The sequence below is a fragment of the Cyprinodon tularosa genome, unplaced genomic scaffold (assembly GCF_016077235.1).
Source record: "Cyprinodon tularosa strain WSP-4 unplaced genomic scaffold, ASM1607723v1 ctg636, whole genome shotgun sequence".
Classification (NCBI taxonomy): Eukaryota; Metazoa; Chordata; class Actinopteri; order Cyprinodontiformes; family Cyprinodontidae; genus Cyprinodon; species Cyprinodon tularosa.
Window position 1 is genome coordinate 723526 of NW_024039381.1, and position 25493 is coordinate 749018.

At 37.1% G+C, this 25493-nt stretch overlaps 1 protein-coding gene across 1 annotated transcript; it reads right to left on the reverse strand.

Annotated features, from left to right (window-relative positions):
* Nucleotides 1-3266: 3266 nt before the first annotated feature.
* LOC119798782 lies at nucleotides 3267-6079 on the reverse strand. Its single transcript, XM_038308394.1, has 2 exons — nucleotides 3645-6079; nucleotides 3267-3349 (listed from the first exon to the last, which is right to left on the reverse strand). The coding sequence occupies exon 1, from the start codon at nucleotides 6067-6069 to the stop codon at nucleotides 4051-4053; it is 2019 nt and encodes a 672-aa protein (XP_038164322.1). The 5' UTR covers nucleotides 6070-6079; the 3' UTR covers nucleotides 3267-3349; nucleotides 3645-4050.
* Nucleotides 6080-25493: the final 19414 nt, after the last annotated feature.

Genomic DNA, 25493 nt, shown 5'->3' on the forward strand with positions numbered 1-25493 from the left:
TCATTTGTTCCCGTCTGTGGGTTCCTACCTCTCAGTTGTTTTCTCCCCCCTGGGTGTCTCTGTCATGCCCGTTTTCAATCTGGACACTTCACGGAAATATTGATTCCGACCTTCGTTCACCCAGCTGGCAACGGAGAACAAGAATATCTCACAGAAAGCTCTTGACAGGGGTTGATGGACACTACGCTGTTAATTTGAGCATTGGGCTCAAAACAGTACCATATATATTTTTTTTTGTAATATGACTGCATGATGATAATCCTAAAGCTTTTGAGGAAGTGGATTAATATCACTGATCATTTTGAGAAGTGCTAAAAAAAAAGGTCAAATAGACAGGCTAGGTTTTGCTTTGTTGTCAGAGCTGGGTTGTTGCTGTGTTATTTTTAACCTGTCTCCCATAACACCGCCTTAAACCCCTCAAAATCTTATTTTGTGCTATTATCCTTCTGTTTATTTCAGTCTCTTGTGACTTCTGTGGAGGTAGAAACGGAATGTTAAGCTTCAGAAGAGATGCAGTCAGCAAAGGTTCCTTCTCTTTTGATTGCTCTGACATATCGATCTCATTGAAACCCTGGCGCAGACGTCTGAGTCTGTTCAAATCACTATGTATCCTGGTTCCTATGGCAACCTGACACGGTGCATACTGCTATCTCCAAGCAGCCCGCACAGAACCAGGGGTTTGGTAAAGTGGTGGAGATTTTTTTTCCTTTATTGCACACACAGATCCTTCATTCTGCCTTGTTTTCTCACTTGAAAGCTATTACCACAATTTGTCTCTTTTGATTTTGCACAAGGTGACACTGCTGACTGTACATCCTCTCAGCATTTGGGCCGTCATTCTATTTCATCTCAAAGCAATTTTCACTGTGTTGAAAACATTTTTCCCCTTTTCTGCTGGTCAAGCATAAAGCAGTTTGTAGCCATATTTGTTCCCCAGAGTAGTTGTGTATCTCCTTCATAAATTCTTTTCAGTAGGGGGTTTAATTCATATGTTATCATTCTTCTACTGAAATCCCAAAAAGTCATAAAAGCTTGAAAAACTGACTTTAAATACTGATAGGTGCATTTAGTTATAGACCCTAATTTAGCTTATCAGTGTAATTTGCTTAGACTGTAGCTCATTTTTCTTACCTTAAATTCAGCTTGTAGAAGCCTAGTATTAGATGGCCTGACAGTATGTTATATTATCATCTTGAGTAAAAAAGTAACATAAAGATCTGAATATAAGTAGATGATAGCCATGGTAATTTGTCATTCAGACAAATATACAGATTCAAAACATTTAAGATCTGAGGTGCAAAAAAAAAAAAACAAAAAAAAAAAAAACAGCAATCATCCCAAAGATCATTTACAGATTTTTAAGATACAGAACACTCAAAAATGACCTAGTAAAATTTTTAGAATTTTAATAAAAGTTGTCTGGTTTTAAATAACTTCAAATTTTGTTGTATGGTTTTAATTTTGTGACAGGTTTTGGCTAAAAGAAGGCTCTTTCTCTATTGCAGTTTTCTCTTTTATTCTTCCATATTAAAGTATTTAAGATTCCCTTTAAATTTGACACAGTTTATAGTTTCTTTTAAGTCTATAAAAGCAACAAAATGTAGTCACTTTTGTAGAATCGTCAGTTATAGCTTTATTTTATTTTTGAAGTCTCTCCTTCGGTCAGTTAAGAGCAAACACAGATGCAGCAGGATGAGTTAATGCTCAATGTCTAAAAGGGAATCAGCAACAAAGAAATGCCTTGATAAATAGAATAGAATAGAATAGAAAATCCCTTTATTATCCCACAATGGGGAAATTCTGGTGTTACAGCAGCAAAAAGATTATAGAAAAATGGGCACAAAAATGTAGATTTTAGAAAAGTGTATAAGAATAACATAATAGTGAAGAGTTACAAAATAAAAAAAAATTTTATACTGTACTGTAAAGTGTTTTAACAATAAATACTGTGAAAGAAAGTTTAAAGTCTAAATGAAAGTTTAGAAGAATTAATCCCCAAAATAAAAACATGCCTTAGCAGGTCTAACTTCGTATTGTACCGAGGATGTTTTAACAGACATGATTCCCACAGCCTTCTATAGAAGGGGAATCACAGTTTTCTATAGAACTTACTGTAATGAAATCAGTGGGTTGCACATAGCATATTAGGGAGGGGCAAGGCTATGTTGATAAATGTTTCATACAGCTGAACCAATCTCCTTGTTACATTGTCTGATTTCATTAAAACAATCTGAGTTCATCCCATCAACAAGACTGTTATGATGAAGAAAAATTCAATGTTATTCACTTCACTTGTCACTGTTTTGCTCTGTTTTGCCTTACTGATTCATAAACTAGCTTGGTTTGTAGTAAAACTGGCTGACAATCTCCAGAATGTTGAATGTATGCTCCAATGTATTCTCCAAATAATCATCACACTCAAAGCTTTACATACCGATGAAATATGTACTTTTCCTGCAAGAGACAAAAATGCATGCAGACTTTTCCAGAATTTTCCTTTACAAAAGTCTTTTATAACAAATGTCAATGCATTGGACGTGGTATAAAAGAAAATGGATCGGAGCAAAGTCTCAGGCAATCTAGGTCTGACAGCGAAAACACACAAAGGTACTTTTAGGAGAGGGTAACAATTTTACCTAGTTGCCATAAAATGTCTGTCATCTTCCCAAAATTGAAATGCTCTAAAAACTACAGAAAAGAAGCCAAATACATATAAATAGAACCATTTTTTATACAGAAAAAAATCTATTTGATAGCTTTTTTTGTAAAATACAAAAAATACAATTTTTAATTATAGAAATTGTTTTATTTCACATGCATTGATTAAAAGATTTCCAGGGATTTACCACATTTACTGAAAATATATGTTTTGTAATGTGTTTTTGATATACATGACCTGAAAAAGTCACATTTCCCCAACTTCTTGGAAAAATCTGTATTAACTATCCCAGTTTGAAATTAATTTAAATGGTTTCCAGTTTTTATATAAAGCATACTTATTCCTGGATGACATACATGTGATTTTTAGTCTGGGAACTCAGTTTACGTGGATCGTCTCATTAAGAAAAGTGATGGCTGCTTCAGAGTTTTAAAGAAAGCTTTCTGCTACAAAGTCGTATTTACAAAATTTGGCCTTTCTTCTATGCGTGGGAGAAACTTAGGGACCTTCTTGCACCTGATGTGGAGAGGAAAGAAGCAGGTCAGGGAGTGGCAGAGCATGGTTGTTACTGAGATGTCTCTCCTTACATTTTTTGGATATAATAAGTGTTACGAAGAACATAAATTAGTCTTTGTTCTTGTTGTTATTATTATTTATTGCCAGGTGCATTACACGGCCATGCCGGTTAAACTGTAAAGTAAAACAAAATTGCAATACTTAGTATTATATGTAATTCAAATTAAAACAACCTAAATAAAACAAGACATAAACATAAGCTTTGAATAAAATGCATAGATTTCACTCTTAAAACATCTCTAATCATAACAGACATCAACATTGAACATGCAGTAAATAGCGTTAGCATATCGCTAATTAGCGGCTACCCGCTAGCATCTTTGTTAGCACTAAACTATTTTCGACCAAAACCTAAATATAGAACAAAAACATATCTCCCGTTTGCTTACAACATTTAGCATAGACTTACCACGTTGGGCAATAATTAAGGTAAGGTCATCTGTAAGTTTTATTGTTGAATTTAGCTTTCTTGGTAAAGCTAACGACACCGGAAGCTACTTCCGGTTTGCCGTTCCTTCTACTAATCCCTTCCAAAGGAAACTATAGAGCCCCCTAGTGGAACGGGAGGAGTGAATCCAACATCCCGGCCCCGATGACCTCAACAGATGGTCATCCCAGTACAAAAAAATTGGTGAACGACAACCTAGACTTAGATAACAAATGTTAACCAATTAGATTCAACCCTGTCACAAAAAAAACCTTTGTATATGATAATAATTGGACTTCGAGGAATGACTAACAGTTTAAAGTAATCTTGAACGTGAGATTAAGTCAAAGTCATTCATAGTATAACACAAGCTAAAGGTAGTTAAAGTCTACTCATTCATATTTCCTTCTAGCAAACATAGCTTGTGTATGGGGCGGATGTAAGTCCCTCTATGAGTCTTTACTTGCACTGATCGCACCAGTCCATCATCTCCAATGTTGACGTCTGTAACCAAACCGAGGGGCCATTGACAGCGAGGTGTGGATTCATGCAGGATCAGTACAAGATCTCCAATCTGATAGTTTCTGGAATGGTGGTTCCATTTCTGCCTTTGCTGGAGGTTGGGTAGGTACTCCTTAACCCACCGAACCCAGAAAATGTCTGCCAAATACTGGACTTGGCGCCAGCGGCAACGATACAGATCCTGTTTTAAAAAGTGTCCAGGAGGCAGAGGGCATTCTGGTCTCAAAAGAAGCAAATCATTGGGAGTTAAAGGCTGACTGTCTCTTGGGTCCTCTGACACCTTTGTTAGTGGTCTCCCATTCACAATGTTTTCAATGATGCAGAAAAGTGTTGTTAATCCTTCGTCATCCAAAATCTGTTGTCCTGCAAGGCTCATGAGAATGGAGCGGACAGAACGAATCTGCCTCTCCCATACGCCCCCCATATGTGAGGCTGCAAGAGGATTGAACTTCCATTGTGTTTCTCGCTGGAGTAGATGCTCTTCAATTCTTTGCTGGTTCCATTCATTTAGAGCCTTCTGCAATTCATGGCGGGCACCTATGAAATTTGTCCCATTGTCTGAGCGTATCAATTGAGGTGTCCCACGACGAGCCATGAATCGTTGAAGAGCATTTATGAAGGACTCTGTGTCCAGGCTGTGTGCCACCTCCAAGTGAATGGCCCTGATTGTTAGGCAGGTAAACAGACAGCCATATCTCTTCACCTCACTCCGTCCCCTTTTGACATTAATGGGCCCGAAATAATCAATCCCAACATGAGTGAAAGGGGGCTGACATGGAGTGACACGATCAACAGGTAAGTTTGCCATGTATTGAGTACTGATTGGAGCTCTTTGTCTTTTGCAAGGTACACACTGTGCTAGGACTTGCTTCACTGCTGCACGGCCCGAGATAATCCAAAATGATTGTCTAATCTCAGCCAGTACCCTTTCAACTCCAGAATGACCTGTGAGTTTGTGGAAATGCCATATGACAAGTTTGCTGACATGGTTTTTTTGAGGTAAGATTGCTGGGTGTTTTGCTGCTTCAGGTATTGGAGCATTGGTGAGCCTGCCTCCAACGCGGAGTAACCCATCACCAAGTTGCACTGGATTTAACTTCTTGAGGCTTTCTTCTTTCTTTGGGAATGTAAATTGGGTGCGCTGGACATAGTCGATGATAGCAATTTCCCCCTGCTTCATTTCATTCAGTGTTATTGGTGAGCACAGTCTTAACTCAGTCTTCTTCCGCAGAATATTCTTCACTCGTAAGATCAATGCGATTGCTCGTTTGAGTTTGTACCAGGAAGAATACCTCTGGATGAAACAATCAATTGCTGACTGACTGGTGAGTTTGGAAGACATTGCATATGTCTGACTTGACTTCTTTACCTCTGCATCTGGAGGTAAACTTCCTAGCTCAGGCTGGCAAGGCCATAACTGTTCTTCCTGCCACAGGAAAGCAGGGCCTTTGAGCCAGCGCTTGCTGTTTATGAGTTCTTCAGCAGACAATCCTCTTGAAACATCATCTGCAGGGTTTAGTTCTGTGCAAACATGTTTCCATTGTGTCACTTGTGATACTTCACGGATCTGTGAAACTCTATTTGCAACAAAGGTTTGGTAACGTTTGTCTTCGTTTCTGATGTAGTGCAAGACAATAGTGCTGTCTGTCCAGAAGACAGAATCCAGAAGGGGTAGCTCAAAGCTTTGACGGATCCTTTGATCAAGCTGTACTGCTACTACAGCAGCAGCCAGTTCTAGCCTTGGGATTGTGCTTGGTTTGACAGGAGCCAGCCTATTCCTAGAGAGGACGATATTACAGTTGATGTCATTGTTGCTCACAACTCTGAGGTAGCTAACAGCACCATAGCCCAACTCAGAAGCATCACTGAAGTGATGAAGTTGCATGGTAACTGGAGCTGCAGTAAGATCTTTATGTCTGAGACATCGAGTCACTTGTAGTCTACATAGTTTTGGCAGGTCATCTAACCACCTGCCCCATTGCTCCGCAATATCACTTGGGATGATTTCATCCCAACCTAGCTTCAAGCGACATAATGTCTGAAATAGTGCTTTTCCACGTAAAATGAATGGGCCTACAAAACCCAGGGGGTCATAAATTGAACTAATTGTGCTTAGCAGGCCTCTTTTTGTTCTTGGCTTTTCCTTGACTTTGACGATGAAGGTTATAATGTCATTTTTTGTGTCCCAGAGCAGCCCTAGAGCTCTTTCCAATGATGGATCTCCATCCACGTCCAACGATGGTGCTTGATCTGCACGTTCCTCTGCTGGGATAGACTCCAGGACCTTGGCTGAATTACTTGTCCATTTTGTCAAGCGAAAACCTCCTTGCTTAAGTAGGTCAACCAGCTGCGCTGCTAGATGGATGGCTTGTTCAGGTGAGTCTAGAGATTTTAAGCAGTCATCCACGTAGAAGTTGCGTTCCACAGTGGATATGGTATCTGCATCATACAGATGTGCGTGATCTGATGCACATCTCTTTAATGCAAAACTTGCTGCACTTGGAGACCACACCCCGCCAAAGAGGTGGGACGTCATACGGTAAGTAACTACCTCATCGTTAGGATTGTGGCCTTTCCACCACAGGAACCGCAGCACATCTCTGTGTTCTGGAGTTACATGTATCTGATTGAACATGCCCTCAATGTCCGCCATTACAGCAACAGGCCCTTGTCGGAAGCGGATCAGCACATCAATTAATTTGTTTGTCAGATTTGGTCCTTGATGGATGGTGTCATTGAGAGATAATCCATCGTACATAGCTGCACAGTCAAAGACGACTCGCACCTTTCCAGGCTTGCGAGGATGAGTTACTGGGTGATGTGGGAGATACCAAACCTTCCCATCATTGCGTTCAAGCGACAATGCCGGGACCTCTTCTGCATACCCTTTATCAATGGTTGACTTCATAGCCTTCACATACTTCTCTTTCAGGTCTGGGTCTTTCACTAATCTCCGTTCCAGTAACTGTAGTCTTCGTGTTGCTAAGTTGATATTGTTAGGCAGTGTCACGGTCTCTTTCTTAAAAGGTATATCTAACACATAGTGTGAGCCTTCTTTGGAAAGTGAGTTTTCCCACAGTTTGATCACCTTGTGGTCATTAATTGACAGATTGTGCTCTTGAGTGGGGTCATGAAGCTTCCAAAATGTTTCCACTTGTGTCTGTAGATTTTGATCTGACTTGAGGAAGAAGGCCTTAGACTTCCTACCTTCTTTGTAATCAATAGGTCCATTTATGGCCCAACCAAGTACTGTTCTGGTGGCATAAGGGTCATTATCACCACCCACATGGTACTCTTCAGCTCTGAGAAGACGTGGAGCATCTTGCCCAATTACAAGGTGCACATCATTTGACTTAATGGTGGGAATAGGGATGTCCATAAGGTGATCCCATTTTGCTGCCTCGTCAGGCGTGGCGAGACAGCTAAGCCCTATGTTTAATTTCTTAAGTGTTCTCACACCATTGAGTGTGTAAATGTTGCCATCATATAGAGAATCAATCTCCAGATCCACACTTTGAGTACATATACCTTCTCGGCTTCCTCCGACTGTATCAAGGTCCAACCTTGCAGGTTTACCTCTGACCTTGAGTTTCTTGGTTAGTTCCTCTGACACTAAGCTGGTGTTAGCTCCAGGATCGAGTAGCGCATATGTGACAGAACTAATGTTTGAAGCTTTTCCCCTCACAACCACAGGAACAATAGGTAAACAAACTTTACCATTTGCAGCTCCAGCAAACCCACATGTGACATTAGGTGATGTAGCAGGTTGCGTTTGTTGGGTAGTTTTGTTGTCATCAGTGGAGTCCTGGTCTGCTGTTGAAATCTGTCTGTTAGTTAGGTTAGGATGCAGCCATTTGTTATGTTTCTGTCCACAGCCAGGCACATTGCACACCCAGTTGTGTGTGCAAATCTGGGCACTGTGCCCCATCATGAAACAGTTTTGACACAGGTTTTTTTCTTTAACAAATGAAAGGCGCTCAGGTACTGTTAGTGATCGGGAACTTGGGCACTGGTTTAGGAAATGGTGCTCTGAGCATTTCAGACATCTTAAATGAGATGGCTGCTTTGTACGTGTAGATTTATTCTCCTGGACTGCAGCAGCCTTCACATTGGTATGGTAGTTTTGACGAGGTTTCTTTAAAGCTTTGGTAGGAGACGTAAAGTTGTTTGACTTTTCTTGGTTCTTGTAGCTAATCAACCCACCAAAGACTGGATCAGATCTCTTTTCAGCCTCTGTTTCTACAAAGCTGACAACATCATCGAGTTTCGGTAGACGTCCTTCCTTAGCAATGTCATAGTTTTTGTTTAACCACTTGGCCCTGAGATCTGATGGTAGCTTGCTAATTATTTCAACTAATGTGCGGCGGCCACTGAGCTCATCCTCACATTTCATGGCAGTAAGTGTGTCCTTACAGCCTCTCAGTTGGTCTGCAAAGCTTCTGAGCTGCATATTGTCTCTTATCTCTTTAAAGTTCAAAACCTTTTCAACCCAAGCTTGGGAAATAGAATGAGGATTTCCGAATCTAGATTTTAGTCGTTCAAGCGCTTCCTTGAAACCCAAGCTGGGATTGGGGTTGTATAGACAGTGACTAATAGCATCTCGAGCCTTTCCTTCTGTGTATTGGTGCAGACGAGTTAGCTTTTCTTCTGCAGAAACAGACTCTTTATCCACCATTGCAGTGAAAAGCCTCATAAACTTCCAGTACTGGAGAGGGTCACCATCAAACTTTATCATATCTGTTGGTGGGAGCCTCAGAGAGTCTACTTGGGCTTGATATTGCTGCCTTGAAAACTCTAGTAGTTGTGAGATCGAATCATCCGCTAACTGCGCCGGAGACGATTGTGTTATAGTAGGGATTTTTGCAGATTTAGGTGTAGAATGGAGATCTACAGTTAGTGCTTGAATCTTTTGCTGATTATGTAGCATCTGTGCGTCTAGCTCTGCCTTGTGGCGCATTCTCTGGAGTTCCAGCTCAAACTCCTCCCTTTTCAGCCTAAGCATCAGCTCAAAGTTTTCCTCCTCTTTCCTTTTAAGGGTTTGGATTCTTTCTAGTTCTGCTGAGGCAGAATTTTTATCCTCCATGTCAGTTTGAGGTTCACTGAATAAATTCATTTGAGTAGTGACATCCAACTCATCATTAACATATGGAGGATCATCAGCTTCATCTTTCTCTTCTTGCAACCAAGCTAAGGCCTCATGACGCACATCATGTACACTCATCAGTATTAGCTTCTCATAGGCATCAGACTCTTCTCTGTCAATGTCATCAATGAGCTTAGTATGATAACATCTATGTGCCTCCTGAAGCTGTGATAGGGCTAGGTCAAGGCTCTGCAGTACTGACTTTAATTCTTCTGGCTTATTTTGTCTGATTTTTTCATTTGCAGCTGTTATCATCCTAGTTACAGCTGATTTAGCTTGTCCTCTATTCCTCTTTAGTATTGCAAGTTCTGTTTCTCCTGAAGAATCTTTGGTTTCAGACATGGTTGCCTCGTGTTTAACTTTATGTTACGAAGAACATAAATTAGTCTTTGTTCTTGTTGTTATTATTATTAATTGCCAGGTGCATTACACGGCCATGCCGGTTAAACTGTAAAGTAAAACAAAATTGCAATACTTAGTATTATATGTAATTCAAATTAAAACAACCTAAATAAAACAAGACATAAACATAAGCTTTGAATAATATGCATAGATTTCACTCTTAAAACATCTCTAATCATAACAGACATCAACATTGAACATGCAGTAAATAGCGTTAGCATATCGCTAATTAGCGGCTACCCGCTAGCATCTTTGTTAGCACTAAACTATTTTCGACCAAAACCTAAATATAGAACAAAAACATATCTCCCGTTTGCTTACAACATTTAGCATAGACTTACCACGTTGGGCAATAATTAAGGTAAGGTCATCTGTAAGTTTTATTGTTGAATTTAGCTTTCTTGGTAAAGCTAACGACACCGGAAGCTACTTCCGGTTTGCCGTTCCTTCTACTAATCCCTTCCAAAGGAAACTATAGAGCCCCCTAGTGGAACGGGAGGAGTGAATCCAACAATAAGTGATGATTTTCTCTTCTGCAGAAGATCAAACAATCAATCTAAAATGTTGCACACTGAGTTATCTATTAACATTTTAGCATTCATTCAACATACCAGGAAGGTTATACAGACTGATATTTTCTCGGTCTCTCTTTTAATATGTTTCAATATAAAGCCACTCATGAAAGTTACAGGTTTTCAGTTTCCTTTTTGAATCATGTTGGTTTTGCTTTGTTCTTTCAGTCCTTTGCTATTTTTAAGATACTTAGGGAAATGTAAAACAAAGCACTTTTTCCTCCAAGACATTTCATATATTACCAAAGCAAAACAAAACACAAAGTGGAAACAATGTGTTATTTTTTGTTCAAAGGAGATAATTGGTTTAGCATTTCCAAAATGACTGTGTACTTTTGTGAAAAAAATTTTGATGCGCTTCTATGTAAATCTGGGCTATTCTAACATTGTTCTTGTTAAGTTAATTAAGTTTCAGGTTTTATTTGTTGGCAAAAACCTATGTGTGTGTGTATTGGCAATTCATGAAAAAAAACGTCTAGGACTTAAACTGAGCTGTTCTGATTTGGAAAAAGAAGAGAACTGCATTGTTTGGATGCATCTTAATAAATGCTATACGCATTTGTAAATCCCTTTATTGTCCCACAATGGGGAAATTCACTCTCTGCATTTGACCCATCCCCTTGGGGATCAGTGTGGGGTTAAGGGTTTTGCTCAGGAACTCAGAGTGGTGGCTGTGGTGATTGAACTGGATACTTACAACCTTTTTAGAGCACAAGCGCACTGCTCTTACCACTAGGCCATTACTACCCAATTACTACACATAACTAAGTAATTCATAGTTTAGTCTCTTCATTTTTTTCCACACCCTTTATAACTTTTATTAAATAAATTGTGTAACTAAAAACTTCTAAGTGGACAGAATATATAGTCATTTATTTAGAATTGGCGAATCGAAGTAGCAGCTGCTAGGAATTCTGATGCAGGACGCTCTGGAGAAAGGAAATACAGGTTAGTGACCATGTAAATCTAATGGAGGAATATTAAGAACGTGAGTCACTAACGTGGTTTACAAGATCAGAACAGGAACAGGCAGGCTCAGATATCCAGGAATCTGAGAGTCAGATCAGTCAAACAGATCAGAACAGGTACAGGCAGTCTAAGAGGTCCAGGAGTCAGAAGCCAGGTCAGGCAAACAGATCTGAACAGGAAAAGGCGGGCTCAATGGTTGAGAGGAAGAACAGGTCAGGATCAGGTAATCAGAAACACTCAGGTATGCTAAAAACACTCTCACCACTGGCATGGAGAATAATCTGGATGATGACTGGATGCAAGCACCGTAAATAGAGGCAGTAGCAGTTGGATCAGATGAGCAGTGATGAGAACTCCCGGGCAGAGTGAACAAGGTGATGGGGATTGCATAATTAAGCCAGTCATCAGTGCCAAGATCATGACATGTAGATCATCATGTATCTTTGATGTAACAAAACCTGTATGTAATATTTTTGTGACCCAAATTTAAAAACACATGGGTCAGTTGTTCTCATACCTATTCTTGCTGAATATTTTTCTCTCTTTACTAAATCTAACTTCTTTCAAACCTTCTTTAGCATACAAAATGGGTAATAAAAGAATATGTGATTCGTGCCTGTATCATATCAGCTTAATATCAGTCAAAGCTGCAACACGATTAGCATGTTAGAAATTTAATTGTTTATTGTTATTTACACATTTTCTGGGTCCTGCCTAAGGAAATGTAAAGATCCCCTATGATGTTTCTCATAGGTAATGGAATTTGCCAGAAACAACATTTTTGAAAATAGAAAGAACAAAGTTTTTTCAGCTGTTCCAAGCTTTTCCTCAGGTCTTTTTTAATTATAGTTTTTTTCCTTGTTGCTCTCAATTAGTACATCTTTTTTTCAATTCCAGCCTGTAGTCTTCTAACAATCTGAACCTCACATCACATTGCAAGTCACTACTTAATTATGTTTTTTTTTTCACCCAGTTCTCCTCTCTTCTATTACCTTTTCCATCTTCCGCAGTCTCCAATAGCTTACAGAAATGAACAAACACTATCTAATGGAATTTACTCAGACATGTTGCTGAGTCTTATCCATCATCTCCGGCAAAAACTTTGAGTGATTTTCTCTTCTCTTTTCTCTGGAGCACCCTCCTTCTATGTTTACATATAGTCAAGTTATGGGAGCTGCTTTATTTCAAAACTGTATCATTTTAAAATCATTGAAACTAAATTAGGTAATCCAAAGTACAATAGGTACCAATGATGTAATAATACAGCACATGTTATGTTCTGCAAAGAACACTTTAAGCTATGCCTCTAAGTGTGATATCAATTAAAATAAAGACTGAAAGACTTTCTAATTAAATTCAAATCCCTTTAAAAAAAAACATTTCTAGATTTTTAAACATCATATCCTTCTCTCTAAAAGTAAATCCTAATACCTACCTGAGACATTCTCTTGTATTAAATATTTTTGTGGTTGCACATGACTAAAGTGCAATCCATTTATACCTCTATCAGAACAAAAGATGCAAGAACTGAAAGCTTCAAGCCAGAAACTGACCAGCGTGTCAGGAGTTTAATTTTGTGCCTACTCAAACAAATCACAGGGGCTTGTGATGTAAAAATAAACCTTGGGAAGGGATGTTATTCTGTGCCTTCACCGACCATTGAACAGAGAATTTTCAGTCAGAGGCTGCTTCATCTGCCAAGTTGCGTGGACTCCAGCTGTGTGCAGCCCAAAACCCCTCATCACTTACTTTTCAGTGGGTAAGGTTCAGCTTTCACCATGAGCCATCCTGAAAGACAACATAAAGACAGCATAAAGTAAACATCACTCTGGCCAGTCAATCAGCCTTTTCTCCCCTGTCCAATCAATTGAGTGCTCGCCTCAGAGAGGACTGAAAATAGAGTGAGGCTATCTTTCCGTGGCAACAGATGAGAGTGCACTTAACTACAGGGGAAAAATAAGCAGCATTACCATCCATCTTCTTTGCAAATGTGCATCAAGAAGGTTATGTTCAGTTTTGGTAACATTTGAGGAGTCCAGGCTTTTTAAAAACTTTTGTCCCCCTGGTCGTTCTCTTAATAATCTCAAGTTCCATTTATGCCCTTTGAAAATTGCAGCCTTAATGTTGCTGCATGTACAGATCAGGAGTTCCATAAGGATGTATTTTCGATAAAGCATTTTCACATGAACTAAATAATAATTATTATTATTTTCTTAGCCAATGAAAATCTTTAGTGTATAATGTAAAATGTAAGGATTCTTAACATATAGTACATGCTGTAGAATCACCAGTCCTTAAGCCAGTGGTTCCCAAAGATTATCTTCTGGACCCCCCTTTGGATTACAATAAAATTTCAACCCCCCCCCCCTCCTCACCGGTCGAACCAACTACCAGCTTTAGTCCGTGAGGCAGACACCCTGTCTTTCCCTGTCTTTCCTTTTTGATAAAGGTTATAGTCAGAGGGGCTCAGGTTATCCTGAGCTATCTCTATAGTTATGCTGCTATAGGCTTAGACTTATGGAGGACATAGGGGTCCCTTTTTCATACTGTAATTCTGCTTAATTCTATCTCTATTCTCCCACTCTGCAGAATCTATTATTTCATCTCTAATGTTATTGTCTCTCTGCTTTGCCTTGTCTGTTCCTGTTTGGCTGTGACACCATTGTGGAGAAAAATATCAGATTGTGCTGCTACCATCAACACCTTGTATATAGATGTTGGAGATTGGCCTGTTTTTCAGTGTAGTCATGTTTCTCTAAATGCGACTGGCTGGATGTGCTGTCTTCATCCTCTGTCATGGGAGCTGGGTTGGAGCTCGTCTGCCAGGCTGTGTGTTTCCTGGACATTTTACAGTTGCCTTTTGTATCTCTGATTCTGTCTCTTTACACCCCAGTTAGCCTTGGTAGATGGCCGCTCACACTGAGCCTGGTTGTGTTCGAGGTTTCTTCATGTTAAAATGGAGTTTTTCCTCTCCACTGTCGCTACAAGCATGCTGTGTGAGGGATTGCCTTTGAGTCAATGAGTCTATGCAATCAATTGCTTTTCCTTGGATAGAAAATTTTGAATCAATTTGACTGTATGATCTGGTTAACAATAAAGTGCCTTGAGATGACATGGGTTGTGAATTGGCGCTATATAAATAGACTGAATTGAATTGAAATAAAATTGTTCTAAGTGGAAGAACACACACTTTTCTATGAATTCTAAATACTATTACTGTCAGTTCAAACGTACAACTTGCCATTTTGTAAGTTCACTGATGGCTGTCTTGAGGATTAGTCACATCAGTAAACTTTAATGCCAAACAGGTAAAGCCTTTCAAAGCGTGAAATAGGATTGCAGCAGATAAAGACTCTGCAACATTCATGTCATAAGCAGGAAGTACAGTTTGTAGAAGTATTTCATTTGACAGATTCTTGGGAGTAGAGTTTGAAAATAGCTATATGACTTTAGATTCCTGAAATATATTAATATGTTCTGTTCATTTAAGTGTTCTTGCCTAAATATCCTTAAACAGTAAAGCTACTTCTAATCAATATTACTAGTTATTAGATTTATTGCACTTTTAGACTGTAGCCCACATATTTATTACAAAAAATGCTTTAGCATTAAACTAATACCAGAAATATCCATGTATATATCCCATATAGTCTCAGTTTATTGAAAAATAAATAAAATTGGTTATAATCCTTCTAAAAGATCTAAGATTATCTTGATTTTTATTTATTTTTTTTGTCCTTTCGGTTTTATAATTTTCTGTAAAATCTGTCAGTGCTGAAGGTGACTTTTCTAAATATCTATTTATTAGTTGGAAAAAGCAGTACCATTTAAAAATATAATAAAAATATAGTATATTGTAATATTCCACGTCTTAACTGGATTATAACAGCTTGTCTGTGAATGACATATTTGAATGAATCATGTCTATCAGCAGCAGATGGTAAAACAAGAAAATGATAAATTATAGCATAGTCATCTGATGCATTTCTATATGAAAAACGCCAGTGGGCATAATAAGAACATTTGCATGTCAAGCCAATTTTCTATGAAACAAATTAATTTAAAAAAATTCTTTTTTTGCCATCTGTTCTAAAGGTTAGCAAAAAGGAAGCTATAATTTGGCCTGCTAACAACATCCAGTACAATTTATTAGAAAGACACATTTCTCCATTACACAACTCCACCCCCCCCCTGTGATCAATTAAAAAAGTCACCTTCAAGACAATTTCAGACACTTAACACTTTAAAACATTCATAAGAAAAATGGATGCAATGGAATTTCAATTGACAGATACTGGGTATCTGTCTTCTTTTTCCCTTTGGTTGTAATTGGGAGTCTAGGCTAATTAAAGTAGAATTCCCTGGCAGCTGATGACAGCTGCTGCTGCTCCGGTTCTCCTCCTCAGATGTTCAATGAAAAGGAAGGGGTATTAGAGCCATAAGGAATGGCACAAAGCTAGCTATTCACGCATAATTGCTCACCCAGGGAGGATGCAGTGAGTCTGGTGGCCTGACAAATGCTGGAGGTGTCCGATTCTGTCAAAATGATGAAGCTCTACAGTGCCCTCAGGCCTTGCACTGGGACCCCAGAGCATCCCAAATGCCATTTTTAACTTTTTAAATCCAAAATTTATAAAATAAGAGACGGCTGTAACTTCTGATTAAGGCTTAGATGTGTTTCTTGTTGAGAGGTCCTTAACTGGGGCTCGCCCAAAGTAAGATATGGGTTAATATTATATTGCCAATAAATCTGGGCCACTCTAAATAAGTGTTATGCCATTCCGAATGGTAACCTAATATCAAAAAGAATCTTTTTAGGGTGCCAGTCAGCCTGCTCGCCTTTTAAACTCAAGTGTTTAAAATTAGAAAGCAAAGATGAAGACGGTAGAACCAATCCCAGAAATAGTCTCTAATAAGAAAGATTTACATTTAGACTTAACCCTTTAAAGCCAGATCCCAGAATAAAGCAAAACAGAAAATTACTTTTTTTTTTGTTTGAATTCCTTATTTGCCCTTTTAACAAAATATGTAAAAAAAAAAAAAAAAAAAAAACAGAAATACATTTTTGATATTAATAATTTATTACTATGCGATAAGTCAAGATTATTTTTGTGTAGTGTTCTACTGGCTGTTATCAGGTATATCTGATTGTGTACAATCGGATTTTGAGCAAAGTTTTTACCATTAAATTATGCAAAATGTGTCAGATGCAAAACATTTCAGAAACCGTATGTATCAAATATGACACATTTGGCATTATAGGGTTAAAAGTAAGCCGGCTACTTTTTCTCTGGAGGGAAGTGAAACAGAAAGTAATTTTGGAGTTGTTAAAACTTATCACAGGAGACACTGAAATAAGGTAACAAATGAGATTCTGCAAAAGACTAGGAAGTATTTAAATTCCTTTTTGATAACTTACATTTTAGCTAAACAAATATTTGAAGATATATTCCTGCATCAACCACCACTATACCCATTTTTGCCTGACAACATTTAAAATTAAAACTGGCACAAATGATGTCTAAATAACAAAAAAATACTTACAAACCATGCACTAAAACTATTTTTACTGTTTTGTGACCATTGCAGAAGGAGGCGAGAAAATAGTTAAATTTACTTCAAATTCAAACATTTACATGTATTTCAAAATAGTCTCACTCCCAACTTGACAAAAATAGATGCTCGGTCATGTCCTCTGTGTGTCAGATACTGAGGTCTTCCATGAACTATGAAGTAAACACCTACCATTAACACATCCCTTAACCTAATACCTGAACCTAAAGAAACACTGGTATACAAGTTACCATACTCCCCTTAAGCTACCAAACTAACTATGAAGGCTAAAAAAAAAACAAAAAAAAACATTTGTTGAGGTGTTACGTGTGTCACATGATACAATGTCTATAATATGTCATTTACCCTGCAAGTCATTAAATGACAACAAGGGGGCTTTGACCAAGCTTCATTATTTGACGAGTTGGGAGTGAGAATGTGTTGTACATTTCTATAGAAATGGTCGTGAGAAGGCTTTTAAAGCGTAAGTTACTTACAACAGTTTTCTACAATTTTGGCCCATTCCTTCAGCAAAAACTGATGTAACAGATTCAAGATTGTACGTTAAATTGGAAAACCCAGTTGTTTCTAGGCTTAACATTTTGGTTGATGCCTTGAGATGATAATACAGTATACTATGTATTTTTAGGTATACCTAACATATTAGGTATTTTTGAAAAATGTTCTCTCTATGTTCTCTCTGTATGGTGACATAATCCATTTTATATATGCTAGTGCCTTTGGTAACAAGACTTTAAGAACATAATGCCAATGCCTCGTTCTTCATAGTTGGGGTCTGGTTCTAAGGTTCAAAGGTTGAGTCCCTTAGTAATCACAGTGGCAATTACATTTTTAGCACTATCAGTGCATATATATATATATATATATATATATATATATATATATATATATATATATATATATATATATATATATATATATATATATATATATATATATATATATATATATATATATATAGTTGGTTTGGGGTTTGGGAACTGTAATCTAACATTTTTTATGTTGCTTTTGCATTAATGAATTATATGCTTCTCACCATGTACAGTAGGCGGCAAAATCAAACACTGCCTATAATGTCTCTCACCTTAGCACAAACCACAATCTTCACAAGAAGATACTATTGTTTTGGGTTGTTTAGGTGTTTTCACAACAACAGTAGTTCACTTTTGGGTTTTAAAATATATCTCCATTAATAATGTTGTTATGGCTGAAAATAGCATGCTCTTCATGCTTCAGAAATGTAAAAATTATACCCAAAATGTTCTTATAGCATACCTAGTTTATTAGCATATGTCCTTTATGTAAAAATATGTGTAAAAATAGTTGTTTCAAAGAACAGCAGCAACACGAATGTTGACTGAACACGAATTTAACAGATACAGCACTGCAGGTAAAATCTTGAATTTGCTCCACAGCCACTGGTGGAGTTGTCTCGAGTTATTTAATAGATGAATGCTGGCCTGCTTGCCCATGTCGATGTGAAGAGGCTTAGTGTGTCCTGACATGATTGAAAAAAGCTCTGACATAGAAACATCTGTTTGGCCAAGGGCCCTGTCATCCAGATGAGGCCAAGAAAAGAGTTCTCACAAGATCAACATCTGGGATTTAAATTTAGAATTTCTCATCCTTTTCTTCTACTCCTCACTGTCTTACTTCAATTGCTTTTTATCCCTGCATCTACTGTCTTTTTTTCAACAGTGCATGTTTTGCTTTTCACATTTGACATTTGTCAATGCTGAGGTTGCATTTAATCAACTTTAGATGTTACAGTTTATTATAGAAAAATTGATAATAGCAATAGCTCACAGTAATAATCACCATGTTTGCAGGGCCATTAGACGTTCATGCTGGTACCAGATATGACTAAATCTGTGTATTACTCAAAGAAGGGAGCATCATTAAAAGGCGGGGCACTATCGGAGAGAGAATGAGATGCAATTATATTAAATTAGATGGCTTTCTATGCATCAAGCTCCTACTTCACCAAAATAAAATAATAATACTCCAAGGAGATTAATGTTGGGACTATTTAAAGTGTGCATGATTGATAGGATCATTAGCTAAGCTTTAAGATTGCAGCACACACGGAAATAGACTGTAACACGGCAAAGATCAAATGTGCCATAAGTTGTTATATGACATGACAGGCATAGAGATGTATTAAATAGGAACACATGTTTAAGAAAGCGTGGCATAGTAGAAAAAAAGGACCATCATATTTTTATTTCTTCTCCCCACAGTAAAACATTTTGCCAGATAGTGATTATATAAGTTGCTCGTCCTTCGTCTTAAAGTGCTTTGTTCCTACAGTTACCCAAAAGAAAAAAAAGCTGTTACCCATTTACAACTTTTTAGTGCTTAGATTTGTGTTTTTTTATTTGGGTTTTGTTTTTCCTTTAAATACTATATTTTTTTTTAATTAATAATAGAACTATGGTCCTAGGGTATGGAGTCATACGACAGAGGTCTTCAACAGGGGGTCCTCAACCCCTAGGGGGTCCTCGGAGGTACTGCTTGTGGGTCACGAAAGTTATGTTTGATTAGACTTTTTTTAAAATATTTCCACTTATTGAAATGTCTTTAAATACACATTAACATGAATTCACTGTAGTAAACAGATAAATTGAGGCAGAAGATGTCTTTCAGTAATCAATGCACACATTCAGCAACACACAGGAGCTGTTTCAAGCTGGGCACCATTTCATTCACACCTGTCCCATCACACCTGTCCCATCAACCACGAATCAGAATCAGTTTAGAAAGAATCACCTTAATAATCATAGGGCAGAATTACTTTCATTACATGACTCCATCTGTAATAGAGTGACTAAAGGACCAGTTTGATATAACACTCTTTCATACAATATATATCCATCTCGCCATCAGTTTGGGGATCCTTGGCCTGGAAAACGTTGAAGACCCCTGTCGTACACTATATGAAAAGATATCATGAGCGGTAAGCTTTTAATGTCTGTATCTTTATACAGTTTAAGCTGTAGCTGAGAACAATGATTAAAATAATATTTTACATTGATTGCCCGCCTTTAAGAATTACAGAAAGATGGTAGCCTTTGAATCCCTATAAGTTTTTTTATATGGGACCATTCAGAATTTTGCATATTTGAGTAAAGGTCTCTGGTAGGATGGAAGCCAACGATAGAAGGCATAGCTGTTAGAGAACAGGCAAGATAAGATTGTTTGTATAGCAGAATTCAGTACAAAGAGAATTAAAAGTGTTTTACAATAATTAAACAATGAAATAGTAGAAACATAAAAGCAGAATTAAAGCAAGTACATAAAAAAAACAATAAGGACAGAAACCCTGACAGATTTGTAACAATTTAGGCCCAGAAACGTAGATACTGTACAATGTTTAATTCTTTGCTTTTGACTTTCTATGTGCTACTTCTACCTTCACAGAAATCTGAGATACAGAACCTCTTTTGTTGGATCGGACAGCACATTGACTTCATTGGCAAAATGTCCAAATGCTGCTTAATGTGTCATACCCACTGAGAAGTTTGATGAAGAGATTAGCACTTTTATTCACCTAATTCATAGGCATGAAGTTATGTTCATAAATAGATCTGTGCCCTATCTAAATTTTTGAATACAGTAAGATAAAAAACAGTAAACATTAGTAAAAGTCTAATATAAAAATTCTTTATGATAAACTTTTTACGATTAACTTTCTTTTAAAAATTTTATAATTTTTTTTGTTTGTTTGTTTGACACTTCCCCCACAATGTTCTTTAATATTTTATAGGTCAATGTGCTTAAACCAGAGTTGCAATGTACCCTAGAGACAGGTTATAGCAAGCCTTTTATTATTACTGGCACTTTACTTGATGACAACAGTATGATAAGAATTTGAAGTACACACCATAAAGTCACTGAAATTAGTGTATTGTTAAGGCAAATTATTATACTGTATACAGCACTCTTTATACTGTATACAGCACTCTACCTCTTCATCTCCTTTCATTGGTGAACATGAACATACATCCTAGTTTCCAGTGTCTATTTTATGGATACATTATAGTTTTCAATTCCTCTCTTTTTTTCTTTATTAAATGTGTTTTTTAGAGCAGATTCAAGGCCAGCATGGCAGACTGAGCTTCTGGCTTTAGGCACAGCAAATATTCGGGATTAGGATCAGCACTCGTATGCCTGTTAAGAATGATTGCGTTCAGGAAAGGCGCTTTGGTTTATTGGACACAGGGATTTATCTGATCTTCTCAGGCAGCTCAGATCATTTAATGCTGCCTGACTTTCCCCCAAATGAATTCCTGTGATTAGACAAGGTGCAACACAAACTATGAACACTAATAGGAATAGGGAATATTTGAGGTGTGCATAAGTTAAATATGTTTCCAGCGTCATATTTGGCAAGAAAAAACTAATAAAAAACGCTTACAGCACAATCATCAACTGTGCAGTACTATTGCATCTTCACAAGATTCTTGAAGACATGACGAAAGGCATAGAAATATAGTTTATCAAGATATTAATCTTTAATTCATGTTACCCTTACCCTAAATACACCATAATCATAACATCTTTCTTCTGATGTGAGGAGATGATACACAGTGTTCTTTCAAAAACACTGCACGGAGCTTAACATTTGCGCATGATGGCTTTTGATCCTGATCACATCTCCTATCTAAACCAAAAGCTCTACAGTACGATGTTACTGGACAGAACAAGCCTTTTAATAAAATGTCTGTCTAATGAGGATTCAAACAGCTCTCTGCCCCCTTTAATCCGATTTTCGAGGTCATTAGTCCCGTCTCTGATCTGCTGAACCAGTCTTTTAACAGAGCACCCAGCTTTAAATGAGCAAAGGGATGCAAAACTTTATTTTCTTTTAATGTTGGTTAGTGTTACAATCATATCTTGTTCTTGTAGTATAATGACTGATGAAATGCATTTTGAAATACCCTGAAAATGTCTCTTCTGCTTGCCAAGACAACATTAAATGTAGAATTTGCAACCTCTTTTCAAATGTTAACCTGCCGGCCATATACAATTCCTCTTACATGGGTGAGGCTGAATCCAGAAAAAAACTGAAATGTTTCATAAATATCTCCTGTCTATAAAAAGAAAAAACACAAGCAAAACTGGTATTCATAACAGCTGTCAGGATTGTGTGTATCTGCGCCTGTTTGTGTTGAATGAAAGACAACAGGAGCCTGTGGGAAAGGCACACCACAGCCTGATTAAATTACAATTACATTCCTTGGCAAATATTTTTCGACTGGGTAATTTCAGGCATAATGATTTGCAGAGGTAGTTTGATTCATATTATGTAAAGCCGAGTTTGTTTTAATCAAACAGCAAAATTTGCTGTATCTTACGCTCATTCTGGGTAGATTATGAAAGTATTATTACTGATTTGTAGTATGAACGGGTAAAATCTCACAGGCCTGCAAAAGTTGACTAGATATGCTTTTACACTTAGAATTGGATTTTTCTCTGGTTTGTTGTTATGCAACTCAAGAAGTTAGGTAATTTTAGAGTCAAGTCCAAAATGTATCATGCTTCTTAGACTATTCTTTAACAACAACCACAAATCCTGAATTGATAGTCATATAATGCCAAAAAAGCAGAAAAAAAATGCCAAAGGGAAAAGATTGCTCTATTTAGTGTAAATTACTGTTCACTGCTCTAGAGCTGGCATACAATGGATGACAGCAGGACAAGTGTGCTTTGAAGGAAATTACATTGAAATTCTTATTATTTTTAGTTCCTTAGGTTGATGATCATTTTGCACTATTGGTCCTTTTTTACAAAGGATTTTTTTCAACTTTTACAGTGGAACCATTCATAGCAGAAATTCTCATATCAAACAGCCTTAAAATAGTAACTCCAAAGAGTCAGTCTGTCCTTCTGTCTGTCTGTCTGTCCGTCCGTCTGTCCGTCCATCTGGTTTCATAAACAAAAAGAAACTAGTTGAAGAAGGACTTCTTTTTTTAAATAAAACAACAGGACATGCTTTCTCATTCTTAATTGAAGTGCAACAACTTAGTGTTTAGTAGTGCTACAAAGTACAGTATAACAATTTGCACACACAATAACTGTGTGTGGAGATGTATAGGGTGTTCAAAAACTGAAAAGCTGCTTTAAATCAGAAGATATACTAAAGATTTTAGATGAAAAATGAGAACAGGGATATGTTAGAGAAATTAATACCAAGCAGTTCTGTGCCCCTTATAAGACAATCTCCTGTGTGTCTCTGTAGTTATTATAAGTCAGAATCTAAGGTGGGGATGTTTTGACTGAGGCATCCATGATATGCCTCACAGCAATCTCATTGTCTTGCTTAGATAGCTTGAACACTAAGCTAATAACAGGGCCATAATCTATCACAGCAAAGATTGCACTTGTTCCACCAGTGTTTTACAAGCTGCTGAGGACCAGGAGAGATAAGCATTATTCTGCTTTTGTGTCCTCCATGAGGCTTTGAAATCCACCTGTCCATAAGATAGAAACTGTGTGGAAAAGAGTCATTTCAACATCTAATGTTGCTTTAAGGCCAAGTGTAAAACTGTCTTAAAGTCAGATGATATTTGTGTTTCCTTTGACCTCAGGAAGCCCTTTTTTCTGCCTTAGGTAGAACCAAATAGTTAAGAACTTTACAAGCTTTTAAGGGGTATAATAACAGCCTGAGATGAAACTGTGGAATAACTAAGGATTAAAAGCCTATTAGTTTCTTTGAAAGGATTGAGTGTAATAAAGATGCAGTTTTTTATTGCTCTGAAAATCTTTCTGGCTAATGAAAACAGTTTTCAATCTTCTTTTCAATTTAGGTTTTCTGCATCCATAAAAAATAATGTTTGTGCAAAGAAAAAGACTGATATAACTGTAAAACAAAAAAAAAAAAAACTGTTACACAACTTGTAAGACTTTTATAGAAGTTTTTAACATCTGGTTCAGATTAGATACAAATACAATATCTACGGCATATCTTAAACTCTGCATTAAAGTCCTTTAACTTCAATGTAGATATAGGTAAAAATCTTGAACCATGTTTCTTCCTCATAGCAGATTGGCCAGTGTCATGTCAATAAAATATGTAATAATCAGTGCTCTGCCCTGCCCTGCCTGCCTGTGATCTACCTTAAATGTTTTGAAAGCAGTAAGGAAAAAGATGAATAATCATTCTGCTGTTTTAAAGCAGTGTACCAAAGTTTGGTAGAAGAATAGCTTTACATATGGAGGCTGGGGCACCAGCAGTGCAAAAAAAAGAAGAAATCAGGGTAGAAAAACTGCAGAGTACTATGTAAAACAATGTCTAAGTCTGGCACAGGGTTTAAATTGCTGGATTCTTATGAAAAGAATTTTCTTCCAATTGCTGGGCTAGATTTTCTGTTTCTTAGAAAGGAAAGCTCACAACTGGTAACACTTTTTTGTATTGTCCGTGCTATAGTGGGAGGCTGGCAATTATCTCTTTATAACAAACAAAAGAGTTCAACAGTAATACTGTATATTAATTGTTACTTGGAAATACATGAGTAGTCCAAAATGCATGGGTTCTCTAAGAGTTATTTAACCCACGAGTAAACATGTTAAACATAACTTGATGGGCAACTAAAAATAGAGTTGAATAGAATAGTCTTTATTTTTAGCAGTGGACTGTAATGAAGCTCAATATACAAATACATTTCATTTATTTAATTATATTTTATGATAATCATGCACCTGATCACTTTTCTGTTTGCTAGATGCATTTGTCAATTACATAAACATATAATGCAGTTTTCTAGCAGGATTTAGTCTTTGTTGTTCCTGCTTTAAAGTGTGCAGTATAAGCTGAGTTTGGGTCAAATAAATGCTGACAGGAACTGACATCTGAGAACTGTGGGTGGGGAAAAAAAAGTAGACAGGGTAAAATTCAAAGGAAGAATGTCAAGTAACAAGCTCCTGGTCAGACCGAAGGCTTTGAATTGATTGCATTAGGGAGCAGCCTTGGGGGAGAAAAATGAAGCCTCCAGCTTGTTAGATTCACCAAAGCATGCATCTTTCCTGGCTTTTCTTTGATTTTTGTTTATTGTTTTATACTTGGGGTGGACAGTTTATTATAAACTCATTGTATTGACATATTTAACTGAAATTCGATTTGATATTTTTTCTTAAAGGGATAAGAAAATAACATAAACTTGACATTTTTTAGAGATTTAAATATGATTACTCTTAAAATAGTTGATCAAAAATACAATAATTGCACAATAAGCAACACTATGCTGCCAACAGCTGACAGAAAAAGGGACAAACAGTAAATAAACTTTGTAATATCAGTGCTCCAGGTGAAACGTAACCAGATAGGTTATTGACTCATATAAATTTGGCTTTGCAATTAATATTCAGTTGATATACAGTAAGTGAAATTAATAAGTCATGAAGTGAAATTAAGATGTTTGTATCCAAACCCCTTAAATGTAAACAGAACCTTATTTTCACTCAAACATATACATACTTGTTCATTCTAATAACCTTGTGAGAAGCAGCGTATATTAATGACACAATTTTGAAGGAAATATCAGTTTGTAAAGCACCACTCCCATGTGCTCGACTATGTCTAGATTGAACAAGACAGTTATTTGGCCATAAACAGATGCTTCTGTCTGTACTTCAAAATCTCATTACTGG

Bases quoted from the DNA above. Each gene is read 5' to 3' on its own strand.
- LOC119798782 (XM_038308394.1), bottom strand. From the start codon at position 6,069: ATGCAACTTCATCACTTCAGTGATGCTTCTGAGTTGGGCTATGGTGCT.